Source organism: Conger conger, chromosome 5 (genome assembly GCF_963514075.1).
Source record: "Conger conger chromosome 5, fConCon1.1, whole genome shotgun sequence".
In the NCBI taxonomy this organism is placed as follows: Eukaryota; Metazoa; Chordata; class Actinopteri; order Anguilliformes; family Congridae; genus Conger; species Conger conger.
In genome coordinates, this window is record NC_083764.1 from 20705818 (window position 1) to 20721850 (window position 16033).

Below are 16033 nucleotides of genomic sequence, written 5' to 3' on the forward strand. Positions count from 1 at the left end.
CGCTACTGGAGAACTGCACACGCGCGCGCACAGTCGCACACCACTCCCTGCAGTAGCTGTTCGCCATCACCCTATTTTAGATACATACCCGGTTTAAGATCGCATTTTGCATATGCGAGTTAAAATCCGCGAATGTTTTACATTTTCCCACGATTTGAACGCACACAATTAAAAGTCGTTGGCACCTCTCGTAAATATATAATTTATGTAACGATTGTGAAATATTGCTTGTTATGACTGGGATTATTGTAAAAACAGCATCCCTGACATTACAGCTATACTGGAAAATATATAGTATAATACAAAAAGTAGAAGCAGACATTTATCTTCTAGTTGACGTAAGAATGAGAGGCTGCATGTTGTAATGAATACGGGCCAGTGATGCCACCATTGGATTTAAAAAACCAGTTTCAGTCGTCTATTTCTTGCTGTTGGGCATTTTTTCTTCTTCGGATCGAGTCAATAATAAAACGTTTGTTGGATGTACAGAGCAACGAACATGCTCACTAATAGAAATAAGAGTGTTCATTTGCTTTGTAATATATAAATCAATAGGCTGTTCTTGGAGGTGACTCCAGAACGAACAGTGTTTGAATGAGATGTTATTTACATTGTGCAACATGGTTATAGCTTTAGATCCATCAATTTGGGCTTCTGAACACGGAAACATCTTGGCGACCTTGGAACGTATTTCAAGCGAATTTAATTGATGAATATGCATATTCCTTCATTATATGTAAATTATATATTTTTATTGGATTTGCGCATTCTGAAAAAGTATTTATTTGGATTCACCAGAGCCAAATCTATAACACTTGTAACACGGTTGTATGAGTCAGCTTCCTATGTCACATCGCAGACTAATATTCTGCTACGATCTGCTTTAAGTACAAATATTTAAGAAATATAGCCTATATTGTAGCCCCTTTAATGTATTACCCTATAACGACCACCATTTCAACAATATACCTAACCAGTAAAATACTAGTCAAACAGAAATTTGTTACGATATTGAGCTTCACAACACAATATCAGTAACTTCTTAAATGACAGGGTAGATAAATGCCTCGGATAGAATGCTGCATTTTACTGTTATTTTCAAGGTAAATTTCGTGGTGTGTTCCATACTGTATTTTGCAAAGAAACGTGACTTTAACAAATGGTTGTATTAAAAGCCAAGAATTACATTTATACTGTGTCACATAAAAGTTGTATGTATATCCAGAACAGATTATGGTAGTAAAGACAAATTGTGTCTCTGTTATGGAAAGCAGGTGGATTTTCTGTTCTCTCCAAATGTATTCTTATGTGACATGAAAGGATTTGCATGTCATGCATTTGGAGCTGCCTGGAATTCTCTGGGCCTTATTTTAGAAAACAAACACATTTGGCAGGTTTTATAGCACATATTGAGAAAAGACTCCTTTGTTATGTTGACAATGACTGACTGAACAATCTTAAATAATAATTAACTGGCTCTTTTAACTTTGATACTTTAAACATAGCACTATATATTGAATCCTTTCCTGCTTGTCTGTTATGTATGTATGTATGTATGTATGTACGTATTTATTTATTCATTATTCATTTAATATGTGGTTTATTTATTTGTCTGTTTGTTTGTTTGTTTGTTTGTTTGATTTTTGTTTAATATTAGTCCAGAAAGGGTGATAAGGCACAGGACACACATTTTAGATGTGTAGGCTAGTAAGGTGTTACTGTGAATCGGCTAATCAGGATTATTATTATTTCCACATTCCCTTTTAATTAACATTTGTGTAACTGCTATTATTTCCCTTAATGGTACAGTTTTAATTCTGTGCCACTGATTCTCACGCATCAGTGTCCATTTTGGCCTTTAGTAAGGCATCAAATGACCTTTCTAGTGTTTCTGCTAATTACAGGCAGAGGATTTTCTATTGATATTTGTATTGACATGCATGTAGAATTGAACTCAGACTATTATGGATTGCTATGTTTGTAGCTATTTTCAAAAATATTTATATCAACTTTCCATAAGTGGTAAACTTTTGTAAATGTAGACATTTGTCTCCAACAAATTTGAATACAAAAATGCTGACATTGTGGCTACAATGCATCAATCCATCAACACAAGGACTTGGATGTAAAGCATTGTGCCACTAATGGGACCCCAAGCAGCCCTGTGTTAAAACAGTTGTTCCTCTGAGACAAAGTCAGTGCAAGGTGCACCTTTCACACACAACATGGCATGCATGATCTATGAATTTAAACCTGGTGGTGAAAAAATCAAACAAACAAACAAAAAAAACATGGTCACTACAGGCAATACTGAAATTAGACTCTCATATACCCATGTTTATCAATTACTTTCTATTAATCTGTGGATAGTATACATTATCACAGTGGCAATTTTGAATTGGAGCTATAAAAATAAGTAGATTGAATGAGATAAAGAAAATGCTGATATGGAGATCAAGGACAGGTGCAGGACTGGCAAGTGAACAGAATGCAGGTGGGGGCTGGGATGTTAATCCCTTTTATTCAGTTTAATTGTTTTTATTCTGAAACATGGTCTGGAAACAATCAACTATTGACAGAGTAATGCTAACAGAAATAAACCTTTTTGATCACTTTCTCTGACAGGATTAGAATAGCTAATGCAACAGATCAGAAAAGCTGGAGTAATAAATAGCATGACTGTCACAGGGAAAATGGGAAAAAAATCAGACAGAGAAATAGAACTAAAATGCAAGCGGATAAGAAGGAAAATTGAAAATAACAGCAATGGTGGTCTTTTCTATCCAATGACATGTAAAAACAAGAAGTAATTAATCTTCTACTTTAACATCTCCCTATTTTGACATTATCTCATAATAACGTGGAATTTCCATCCTATTTGTAGCCCTTTCCCAAGTCCACTCAGGAAAATATAGTCTAGCATTCATGCCCTCCATTTTCTTCACCATGCTGTCCACCATTGTCATTTGGTCAGAGAAGCACTCTGATCATTCAGTTTACATGGGCATATGGCATGTAGCTGACTGACCAGAGCAATCAGTCAGTACAGTGAGGTTTGGATTAACCTGCTGACTGTAGCCATTTCTACTTGGGTGAAGCCATGGCCACAGTCAGTATCTGGGCAGTAATGATTGGGTTCTGGATGACAGAGAACATGAGCTCTTTTAGCTTTTAAGCCACCTGACATTTTGTATGATTAAAAACAAAAATTAAAAACTCACGAGCTAATAACAAATCTGGAAGTAATGGCTTGGAGATTTAAGGGGGCTTTTGTAACCTGGGGTATCCCGAGGAGTGGATTCAGCAGTTTGGCTGAAGCTTTTTTGGAGGGACAGCACAAGTGCCGGGGCTTTGATCTTCGCCTTATCAGGGGGGCTCTTGAATTTAGGTGGAGCACTTGTAGGGTGGGCAGGAAGCGGTGTCAGCATTTGGAGGGCCTCAGAAGATCCAGTCCTTTTTGACAGGTGGCTCAGATATATCTGCATTGTTACTAAGTGGATTTGTAGAAGGGGGGTGGGACGGGGGGCAGGAGTTGTGCAGGGGTGGAGAAGGAGTGGCAAAGTCTGAGATTGTGTACATATTTTTGGCAGCCGCTATAGCAATCTGGACACAGGTTAACTGCAGACCAAATAAGTACAGGTCTGCCATCAAGTAAGTTATTATATTATTTTTATTATAGACTTTTTTATTATTTCAGGGTACATTTGGGGAATTTGTTCCGTGAAGAACAAGAATGTACCTCCACTGTACCCTTATTTCCAAGAGTGCTGGCATCATCAATTCTGGCCCTCAAAACCAAATCCAGCCCTGGTTCTCTTTTCTCCCAGGTTATGACCTGAACAATTAGTGCTACTGATTGGCTTGACAGCCTTCACACCTGACTCCAAGGTAAAGTGAGAGTTGAAAGGGTTATGTAGGTAAGGATTACGTAGGTAACCCAGGTTCTGTGAACAGAGGTCAACACGCCACCATATGGGTCAAACCTCGCCATGGTTGAGCTGTTAGCAGCCAGAATAACCAATTCACCACTCCCTCCACCTGTGGAATCATACCTTACAAAAACAGAGGTGCCAGCTCATTCTCTATTTTTCCGACTGCTGCCAAGCAGTTCCCAGAGTAACCACGTTGTGTGTTACGTTGTGTTGACCTTCATTCATAGAACCTGGGTTACCTACGTAAGCCTTTGTTCTATTTCATATCGGTGAACATGCTATCATATAGGTCAACTGAAGTTCCAAATTAGTCAGGGGGGAATGTAGTGGGGGGAACCCAAGGGAGTCTAGGACTACCATTTCTCAAGAATCAGATAAGTCATACACTAAACTGGAAAGAAAAGAAGGGTAAAATACCAAACGTAGCCACCAGGCGTGAACACCCTGATGCGCACAAATTAAGCTGCGATGAGGATTAATCAAGGGGGCTCTGCTATTTACAGAACAGAAACTGCCACAGACTATGCCACATTCAGGGAACAGAACCTGGCAAATGCCAGTAAGGAAGCCCAACCAGCTGCTGCATGAACTTCCTCCAACGAAGAACAGCTCCCAAGATCCCACCACCCGTCTGCCTGAGTGGGCCCCCACTCCTGTGGAAGGGCGCAACACAGCACTGCTGCAGGCCAACTCTATCACACTGATCACTCAGCAAGCCTGCTCCTTCTTAGAAACAGCTTGGCCTCTCATTGAGTTCCCAAAACCTCCCAAAAATTGAGTAGGTGCGAGCAATGTAACTCCTCAGTGCCTGGATTGGGCAGACTAGGTGACCCGTGAGGAGGAGGATGAAATGGGTCCAAACCAAAGACCTTACCACAAAAGAGCAAGGCAGAACCCTTGGCTGGAATACCAGGTTATGGAGGAGAGAGATGGCTGAGCCTTTACCTCCCTAACGAAAACAGGCTGGGTGCACTGACAGAGCATGTTGCTCTGTAAGGGCATTCAAGAACACCCTCAGGTTCCATGATGGGACCAAATGAATCTTGAAGGTTTGCCACATCTGCCCCCACAACCAAGATAGCGTGGTTTGGCTGACCAGGCGGATCCTCTCTGCATCCTACCGGCTCAGCCATCAACGACTGATGGGCCATTCTGGCCCACAACACCTTCAAAACCACTGGCAAAAGAGGGAATGGGGGAAGGTGTACAGAAGGGCCCGAGACCACATATATGCTAGGACATCTACCCCCACTGTCAATCGGGGGTCAACCCTGGAATACCACCAGGGGTAATAAGTGGTTTCTAGAGAGTCCACCTGATCCTCCGAAAGAGGCACCAGTCAACAGCTGCAGCTAAGACGACCACCTTCGCCCTGATGGGAGAAGGGGTGCCACTCTAGCTCAGTTCAAATCAGCTATGGCTGAGACAGTCGCTCCTGCCCTGTTGGGCGAAGTCGCTGGTAGACAGATATAGCCAAGACGGTCGCTTTCACCCTGACAAGGGAAGAGGCGAAACCAATCCACTTTCCCAATGAGAGGATTAGCACTTATCAATCAGTTACACTTCCCTGCAGTCTGCACAACAAAGCTCTAGCCTGGACTTCTTCTGGAGTAGAGGCCATACTCGGCAACGCTAGCTCACCCAAGAGAAACCAAAAGGAACCACGACCAGCTAACTTTCCAAACAGTCCAACAAAGTCCACACACTATCTCATAAACTATATCAGGAGGCAAAAAAAAGAATGATCCGGCAGATTCACACCAGTATTTGTAAGGCAAGTTGAGGGAGTGGTTAATTTGTTATCCTGTCTCCTAAAAGCTCAACCTCGCCGAGGCTTGACAAATATGGTGGCGTTGACCAATATGAAAAAGAACAAGCAGTTCTCAGCCCCCAAGGATTGTGATGACACGATCCCTGCTTTACCCTTTGTGAAAGCAAGTGGGAAAAGAAGAGGAGAGTCCTACCTTTGCAGTGAGCTACCCGTCTCGTCCCTTTGGGGGTGAAAGAGAAAAAGTGAGAAAGACCAACCACATCCAGACACTTAGCTAAGACTCACGTACCACCACATGATGAAGGACTCACTTACCCACAGTGAATGCTGGTTCCTTCTGTTTGCTGTGTGGAAAAAGGTAACCGCTTTAAAAACTGTGGAAAATATATTTTTGTTTTATTTCAGAAAATTGTATCATATGAATCTTCAAACACACCAAAGCCGTGTTGCTCAGTATGATGCTATTATACTACAACCCCTGGCAAAAATGATGGAATTAGCACACTTAGAGGATGTTGATCCAGCTTTTTTTACTTCATAACAAATAAACAAATTACAGATCTGTGAAGTAAAAAGCTGGATGAACATCCTCTAAGTGTGCTGATTCCACCATTTTTGCCAGGGGTTGTATATGTGACCAGCTTGGGCAAACTGTGTCATGCGCTAAAAATCAGAGCGACAGACACCTAAGTAATGGAATTGCATCTGTTTAAATTGAGATTTTGGAAAAACATTTACATTTCAAATAAGTATTTTATGATAAATATGATTTATTATCAATATGATTAGCTGGCCCTGTGGATTTGAAATTGAGCTCTTGAAAAGGGGACAGAAGTTTACATTTCTGTGTTGGTATTGGAACAAATCTGGCATGAAACGTATTCTGTCTGAAGCTCTGAGAGCATTGTATTTTCATATAGTGTAAAAAATATATATTGTTTTGACCCCATAAAAACATTAGGAAAAGCTGGCCACATATGAGGAAGATAATGACATACTGACTGGTTGCCACAGCTACCTCGGGCCTGTCTGAGTGTCCATACGCTCTGAGGAATTCCCTCTTTACAATTACAGACACAAGTTGCATTCATGTTTTGCTTTCATGTATGTTGTTAAAAATTCCATAAAATTCCATAAATTTCATCTTATTTTGAAATATGTGCTAGTTGAATATATAATTTCCATTTATGAACCAAAGCTGATGAAGAAAACATCAAATCAGTACATTAACACAGAGCTACAACAACAACAACTACTAACTACTACTATTATTATTATTATGATGATGATGATGATGATGATGATGATGATTATTATTATTATTATTATTATTATTATTATCAATAGAAATATGAATCTTATATAATAATAATAATAATAATAATACATATTGATTGTTTATTTACCATTACACTATTGAGCAGATTCACTAAAGGACTGCTATTACCCTGATGTTCTAACACTGTGAAATCACAGTATTAGTATAAGCCATGTTCTCACAGATGAGTAAATTAATCTGCAAGGTCAATTACAATTATAATCTTTAGATTATATTGTTTTGTGGGGGGGGGGGGGTTACTTCTTGGTTGCTGGTGCAGAGGGGGTTTTTCTGAAACAAGATGGAGCTGGGGCAGGGCTGGTTTTCTTCGGCAGGACGGGGCTGCTGGTAGCTGTGGATCCAAGGCTCCGGGCTTGCTTCACAGGCCTGGCTGTGAGACAGGAAGTGGAGAGTGAAAGGCAAAATGACCGTATACACCACGGCCAACCTCCTAGACAATACACAGAGGTGATGAATGCATGCAGCGTAAAAGATGAGGTGGTATACATCATGAACGTGTAATTCATGAGCTCTTAAACCACATGTGACAACTATTATGCTTGTTGAAAACATGTTTAAAATTTAAGTTTCATAATTATCAATAATACTAGTCTGGCTGGTTATCATCTGATTTGTTTTGCTTTGAACTTGACTGACCGCCTGTCAATTAACAATTTGGGCCACATTCATTTAATTTGTAAATCTATAGTTTAATCAATGTAACCTTTTTATAAATACATTTTTGGCAAATAGCACTTCACCTGAACTGTGATAGGATAAAAGGCCTGGGATATATGGAATATAGGACATTTATTAATGTCATTCATAGATTTATTCAGACATAATATGTCACTAAATACAGTAAAAATGGCTAAATAAGTACTATCAACACTTGTAGCAGTTGTTACAGCTTAGGATATTTACAGTTTGCAGTGGTATTTGTATCGGGAGATGAAAACTAGCATACACATGGGGTGTCCAAACAGTTGAAGTGCCCTTGGTGTGAGTGAGGTGGTATTAATGGCTGTTTAGGTGTTACCTTTGGCTGCTCCCTTCCTGCTGACGGTAGCCTGCTTCTCTTCTGAGAGGCTAAGGCGTCGCAGCAGGTCTGCCAGCGCTGACTTGAGCATCTGCAGCTCGTCCTCCTGCATCTGAACCCGCTGCTCCAGGGTGGACAGGCGGTCCGATACATCCATCCCACTGGCCGCTGACACGCTGTCATCTGCCGGCACCATGGAAGAGAGACACAGTGAGACAAACCCTGTCAAACCTGCAGCAGGGTGGTCAGGTTGTTAAATGACAGATAGAATCCAGCCTGGGCCCTGTTTCATAAAGCAGGATTACTGGGTTGGCTGGATAACCCTCCCAAATCTGGAACATGGAATGAAGTCAAAAGAGCTGTACTGGGCGTTACTCAGTGCAGTTATCCAGCTAAGTCAGTAATCCTCCTTTACGAAATACCCCCCGGTCTGGAAAACAGGTCTCTGCTAATACTATTCAGCTATTCCATCAAATTCTAGTGTTAAGTATGTCCTGTTTGATATAAGACTGGTTGTTAGTGCATGCAAACACATGGAAAGTGCTCTTCTTTCTTTAATTAAACTGGTATTGTTGTCTTTGGTCCCAAAATGTAAATTGTATATTGTAAAACTGTTTTATTACCCATGCAAAGTGCATGCCATTTAAGTCTATGTGCATGTTTTTGCTATACTGCAAAGTTTTTGCATTACATTTATACTTTGTAAATGATTTTGTTTAAATTGAGGAGCATGCTGTCCTCATCAAGCACTATGAACCCAAGTAAAAGTTACAAGATACAGCGGCTTCAGAAAGTATTCAGACCACTTCACTGTTTATACACTTACACATAGATTTCATTTTAAATGGATAAAATGACAGTTTTTTCCCAATATGTTTTTGAATATTTTATCAAAGGTATTAAAAACGGAAATCTCCCATTTATATACTGTAAGTATTCAGACCCATAATTCAGTACTTTGTAGAAGCCCTTTTGGCAGCCCTTTTGGAGCTTCCCAGCATTGAGTCTTCTTGGGAAAGATAATCTTTTTCCTCATGCTCTCTGAGTCCTTTAAATGCCGTCTACAAGCCGGCTACCATATGCCTTTTACTTGAGAGAGATCCAGACACTCTACCATAAAGGCCTGATTGATGGAATGTTGCTGAGATGGTCGTCCTTTCCGGCAGACTCTGTTGCTGACCAAGGGAGGTGCCCGGTTACTCAGTTACTCAGTTTGACCAGACGGCCAACTCTAGGAAGAGCCCTGGTGGTTCCAAACTTCTTCAATTTCTCAATTATTGAGGCCACTGTGCTCCTGGAAGCACTCAATGCTTTAGAAATTGCCTAATCTAACACAGAGTTTCCAAACTGCAGTTTTTGGATTTGGAGGGAACTAGTTTGCAATTGGGGAGGGAACTAAAATTCACCATCTAAAGTGCTAAGCCTAGTGGCTGCTTAATGAAGTACATGACATTTGTATTTTTGGACCTGGGCATGTGAGCATGAGATGAATCATCAACCTGTGAGTCTGATGTGCGAGACTTGAGACTTAAGATCTCTGCGCACATGTTATGTAATCCTTTGAAAAGCACAACTTGAGTTTACCTGGGGGGTTTTTTTGCCCCTCACTTGCTTTTTAAATCCTGCTTGATGTTTGTGCAGCATGTTCTCATGTTTGCTATGTGGTGCAGGTAATAACATTTAACAGTGCTACTGTGACCATATGAGTACAGTTAGTAGCTCTGAGTATGTCAGTATAGTGAACAGCTTTGTCCCAAAGAATACATACATTGAGTAGTTCTGTTCAATTAACAGCCACTCTGTATCAGTAAAGCAAAGGCCTCTGATTATGTGAGTATAGCAAGCAAAACTACTCTCTTTGATTGAGGTTTGGGCACAGTGCTTTCTCTCTGACAGCTTTCCAACTATACACTCGAGGATGCAGATTAAAATAGGTTTTAATCCCATAGTTTTAGAGGATTATTAACCCTCATTAGGTGGGATAAACAGAGCTGGCACATCATGCAATAACATGCAGTGGTCATTACAACTCAAAGCCTAGCTAACTATTATACGTACTTCTCCACACATGAATAGTATACTTTCCTCAAACTGGACCACATAACAACCACATAATCTACCCATATAAGACATATTGTGATTGTTAGAGTATGCATATACGCAGTATGCCCAGCAGTGGTCCAACTGCAACAACCTCTTATGTCCAACTGTAGTCCATCAGCCAGAGAATCTAGTAGACTTTAGGAAAAACAGCCATTCACTGATGTCATAACACTGTAACTGAGACACATGTATTTAGCTGTATCTCAGAATCACAGCCAGGTCCATATTGCTCAAGTACTGACTGAAGGGCAACATGCAAAAACCTTTAAGCCTGAAATTCTTCATAACTCCTGGTATAGCCTTTGCAGAAATTGAATAGACTTGAAAAGACATTGAACAAAATATATCACCAAGATTGTGCACCACTTTACAATATATTTGGAAAAATAAACCTTTTCTAGGTTTCAAATATTGCAGTATATTACCCTGCTGTGAAAACATGTTGATATTCATTATATTTTCAAAATGGTCCACATACTTGTACCTCATACAATGCATTGCAGTATTTACCTCCCTAAATGGGACTTCAGAATCTCACAGTTCATCCCCCCTCCCCCCAGCACGACAATCACCAGTACATGTTCCCTTAGTAACACTGACCCATGGCGAAGCTGATCTCGGGGGCGAGAAGTGCGTGGCAGTGGGAGCTCTCGTCCAAGACACCGCTCAGGCCATGTCCCTGCGTTAGTGCCATACCATTTTCATCCTCCATGGTCTTCCGGCCGTTTGTGTGCAGTCCCCACGATCTCGACTATGCACGCAAGGCTACGTACTGCGAGTGTGTATAGATATGCACTGGCAGGTGGACCTCCCCTGCAAAGGGTGCTGTGCTCAGATGGATGATGTAATTAAAGGGCAGATTAAGAGCGTGTAAGCCAGGCAGGACACTGCTTGCTGCGCTTAGTCAATCTGGAGTCTCAGCTTCTCTGAGTGACCCTTGGAGCGTAAGTAGAAATCAACCATATGTTTACGTTTGGATCTAATGACAAAGAAACCTCATGTACAAACTTCAACCCAATGTCTAAGTTAGGGTTTGGGTAGAATGAGACATAAATGTCTTCAAAGATTGCTCTGTGTCTAACTAACTTTCTCCAAATGGTACTTTCAAAGAAAGAAGAGCATGTCTAATCCGTTGAATATTCTAATGCACTAAATGCTAAGATTAATGTTCTGCCTTGTCCAGGGTTATCCATTACAGTACCAGCTACAATATAATCAGCTTAGCAGGAAGTAAATTAGCCCTTGAGGATTTCAATTGCGGCATCTGAACAGAAATGACAGCAGGGAGACACAAACCTTTGGCAATAAGCTGACATTTCTGTTAATTTGGCACTTACTGGATTTAGGTTACATGTTCAGTATTTAATTAACTCAGTTGTGCAGCGGGTTTCCTGAAGAATACAATGCCACCTGCTCTCAGCTCACGTTTGAATATATTACTGCAGTACTTAGAGAAATTGGTTGGCATGCCGCACAATGAACACACTTCTCCCTGTCTTGACCCTGTCTTACATTCTGCTCTGATATACAATATGAGGGTTCTGTACCCATACGTATGGACTTCAATTCAAAAATAGCTACTGGGTGAGATGAACTCGAGGAAATGGTTTGTGTGTGCCCCCATGCCCCCCTGTCCCAACCCGTGTCTGGCTGCTGTGCTGGTGTTCCAGGGACACAACATGCTCCTATATGTGAGGGCTCCTGAATGAGACTCAATCCTAAATTTGGTGCCATCCTTCCACCTTCTTAAATATGATGATAATAATAATAATAATTTGTTATTTAGCTGACCCTTTAACCCAAAGCGACAGTTGATTGACTAAGCAGGGGACAACCCCATCATAATGATATGGATTTCTATTGATAATAAAATAATAATAATAATAATAATAATAATAATAATACAAAATGAAATAATAATACAAATAACAATAACAATAAATAAATAAATATATAAATAATAATTGCACTCACATCAGTACCCTGTGCCAATCTCATGAAGCAGGACATACAGTATATTATCTACTCTTTCAATTTATTTAGACAAAAATTGTCATTACTATGTGAAGTGCTTCTGTAAAGGCCACTATGTGTGCACTTGACCTCAATGTCATGGTCTGCTGTTTAATTATAATAACATTTATCATTTGAATTATACTCATTTAACCAGACATAACCAGAATTCATCAAGAACCAGCCCTTACCTATTCATTGAGCATTACATTTCTAGATTTTAAGTGAAAATCTAGTTTTTCCAAAGGCATAATTTATCACATTTGACACAGTCATCATCCATGGCTCACTTTTAACAATTATCTCCTAGTGGACTGATGCAATAACAGTAATCTGAAATACAGGGTTACGCATTGACCCCTAGTGGCCATGAACTATAACTTTCAGATTGTCCAAATTAGATTTTTATTAATAATGAAAAAAGCCTGGAGCCTTTACAAATGGCACTTTTTAGTGGCACAATGTAGATTCAGTGTAGATACCCTGTTTTATTTCACTTTCGTTGACCCTGTATAGTACTGTAGCTCGATGTTATTATGTGGTGTGGTGTGGCCCTGTGCTGTTATAAGTCTATCGTGTGATTCTTTGACCAATTTCTATCCAGGTGGAATTCAACATATTGGCAGAGTTTGTTTCCACACAGGCATAGGCACTGACAGACAATAAGACGTTTCTCAAACACTGAAGGAAGGATTCATAATGAAGGCGTTACAGAGCACATTAGAGACTAGCATAGGTGTCCCGTACTAACACTAACAAGGCCTTGTGGGGTACACAATGGAGGACACCTGTGACTGTGACTCAAACAAACAAGATGGGACATGATGGAGAGCTGTGATCAGCTCTGGATAATCCATGCATTAAGCTCCAGTAGAATCTGCCATTCCACTATTGCACTGTCATACTGAAGATTATGCAACTTATAAACAGATTGGTCTTCTGATAAATGTGTATATTTGTCTAAATAAACTTTGCTTGAATGTGGACGTGGAAGCAGTGGATGGATACATATGGATGGATGTATTATCTGAATATATGGTGGGAAATCGTGAATATAAATACATGTATTATGTGTATGCACATGTATGTATGTATGTATGTATGTATGTATTAAATATATATAAATACATGTTATAAATATGCAAAAGGGACCCATTTTGAATATTGAAATATTTTTTCACAATATGTTTGCAATGTATGTAAATATATAATGTAAAAATATATGTGTAATAAATACATTACAAATATAAGTACATGTATTAAATACATGTTGTTCCCATATTGCAAAATTATGCATCAGAAACCAATATTTTTACAGACAACAGAATGTATTCACTAACAGTTCTCTTGTTAAATAATTTAGGAGTGATTTCTGAAACCCTACTTGTCTTAAGACATAGATTTTTTAAATAAACATTTTGTTACCATATAAGCCTGCACAATTTACCTTAACCAGTGGCTCTTTGTCTGCAGCCATGTACTTCCTCCTCTCCCCATTACAATGCAGTTCTCCTGAATCATTAACTATTCCCATAATTGAAGTGTATGTGAAATATAAATAGCAGTTTTATTGGTAAATAAATATCAAATATATGCCTGTCATTATCAGTGACAGTGCAGACTTAAATAGGCATATCATAGTTTGGAGGAAAGGATGGTTATCTTCCTGTGGGTACTGGTATGACAGGAGTAATGGTGTAAAGACACATTTACAAATCATATCAAGAAGGCATAACCCTGACCCTAAGGAACACTCTCATTAAATCCTACTCTTACAGTGGTGGCTGTGGCTGTGGGGCAAAGACTCATCAGATCCGACACAGCTAACATACACACGTGTGTGTGTGTGTGTTTGTGCATGCATGCATGTGTGTGTGTGTATGTGTATGTGTGTGAGAAACCAACTCACACTCAGTGAAGTGTTTTTTGATAAAACTTTACAAATATGTTTTCCTTATTCTAGGCAAAATGATAGAAAGCCTTTTCTTGTGTGACTCCGAGAGGAATTAGACATCCTCCACTCTCACAATTTTTTTTTTTGCTCCCTTGTCACGCTCACTGTACTTGCCAATTAAACTGCAAATAGCTCCTCACGAAACAAAGAGCAAACAGCTCTTCAGGGTCACATGCTTCTGATGGCGTGGCAACAGCAAGGCTTCAGGTCCTTGTGGTGAAAATGTGAGGGGTAACGCGTCAAACGTGGTGAACAAGAGGTGTTGTGAAAGGTATCTCTCCAAAGCCAGAAAGATGGAAGTCAATGAGGAAATAAAAATTGAGCTCGTTACCATCAGGTTCCTGATTTCCATCATCGGTATGGCAGGGAACTTCCTACTGATGCTATCCATCTTCAAAAGCTCAAAACAGCTTAAGACCTTTGAGATCCTGTTGCTGGGACTGGCCCTTTCTAACCTGGAGAGCATCTTCATCGTGGACGTTTATGACATAATCATCGTTTCCAGTACTGGGAAGATGTCACTGAGCATGGTGACCTGCAGCACTATGAAGTGCCTGACAGTATTTGGTGAGGTCACCACCATCCTCTTCACCATGCTAATCAGCATCTTCCGCTACCAGAAGCTGCGAGACGCGGAAAAGCGGGTTAACCTACCCATCGTGCTGGACAGTGTTCCTGTGGCGCTGGGGTTGAGTGTGTTCTGTGTGCTATTGGCCATCGCCTTTGGGATACCCACCTATGCCATGAACTTAGACAACCACATGCCCAACTACACCCAGACCAGCATCTGCCCCTTGGATTTCTTCCAGTGTCCCAAGGACAACTGCCCTGTCCAAAACATGGTCTATAAGTACTTGTTTCTGTTCATCTGCATCCTGGTGCCTCTCTGTGTCGTCACAATATCCAGCGGTTTCATCCTCAGGATCCTGCTGCTCCAGAGGAAAACTGTGCCTACCCAGTCTGTCAGCTCCTCCCTCTCCACTCGCAAGACCTCCAGTTTCCAGCGGAGCAGCATTGCAATCCTGGCAGGCATGACTATCTTTCAGGTGGACTGGATAGTTTACCTGGCACTGCATCTGGCTGTAGACCCCTACTCCTTCCCCTTCTGGGATCAGACTGAGTTCTTAATCGCCACCACTTACTCCACCCTCAGCCCTTATGTGTACGGCACAGGAAATAACTTATTCTCTGTAAAGCGCTTTTTCACGAGAGGAAAGTAGGATCAGCACACTCTAGTGCTGCAGGTATCTTATTGCAGATTGTTGTAATATATGTCTTATGCCATACCTGATAAGATTATGTACTTCCTCACCAACCTGTATATAGTCTAATACAAGCATATCATTAATGTTAAAGTGACGCATTTTTTAAATATCTGCGTACCAAAACAACAAAATATGAATCTAACTTCTCATTAATCTTTATCCTCATTGAATATGCATTTTTGTTCCACCTAAAATATGTCATTGTTGATTGCTTCTGTGCATCCCTATAACCCAAATTCCCATGTTCGTACAAAGTTCCCTGAATCAGTTATTTACTGTCCAGTTCCTGAATCCCTCACCTCAAGTGACTGCACTCGGGCTCTTGTTTCTTTTCTCTATTAGAAAATTGTGAATGTAAAAAAATAATTGCTTCAGATTGTGACAGTGCAAAAAACAAGGTAAATGGTTTCAGGTTTCAGGAACTGCTGATAATGCTGATGTGATTGTCTGTACTCTTCTTTAAATTACCTGTGTGAAAGATCAATAAAATACAACAGATGTGTGCCTCTTCCCATGTAGCTGCATAGATACCTGAGGTAAAGAAGTATTGCTGGTTGATATTATACAGTTAACTAATGCAATACTGTTTTCCCTGATCTGGACACTTGTGTTGAATTCCATAGACGGTGGTTATGTTC

At 40.2% G+C, this 16033-nt stretch overlaps 1 protein-coding gene across 1 annotated transcript; it reads left to right on the forward strand.

The window, feature by feature from the left end:
• Positions 1 to 14423: 14423 nt before the first annotated feature.
• LOC133128820 (uncharacterized) lies at positions 14424 to 15350 on the forward strand. Its single transcript, XM_061242628.1, has one exon. The coding sequence runs from the start codon at positions 14424 to 14426 to the stop codon at positions 15348 to 15350; it is 927 nt and encodes a 308-aa protein (XP_061098612.1).
• The last annotated feature ends 683 nt before the right edge of the window (positions 15351 to 16033 follow it).

Coding starts and splice junctions, on each gene's coding strand:
- LOC133128820 (XM_061242628.1), top strand. CDS start 14,424: ATGGAAGTCAATGAGGAAATAAAAATTGAGCTCGTTACCATCAGGTTC.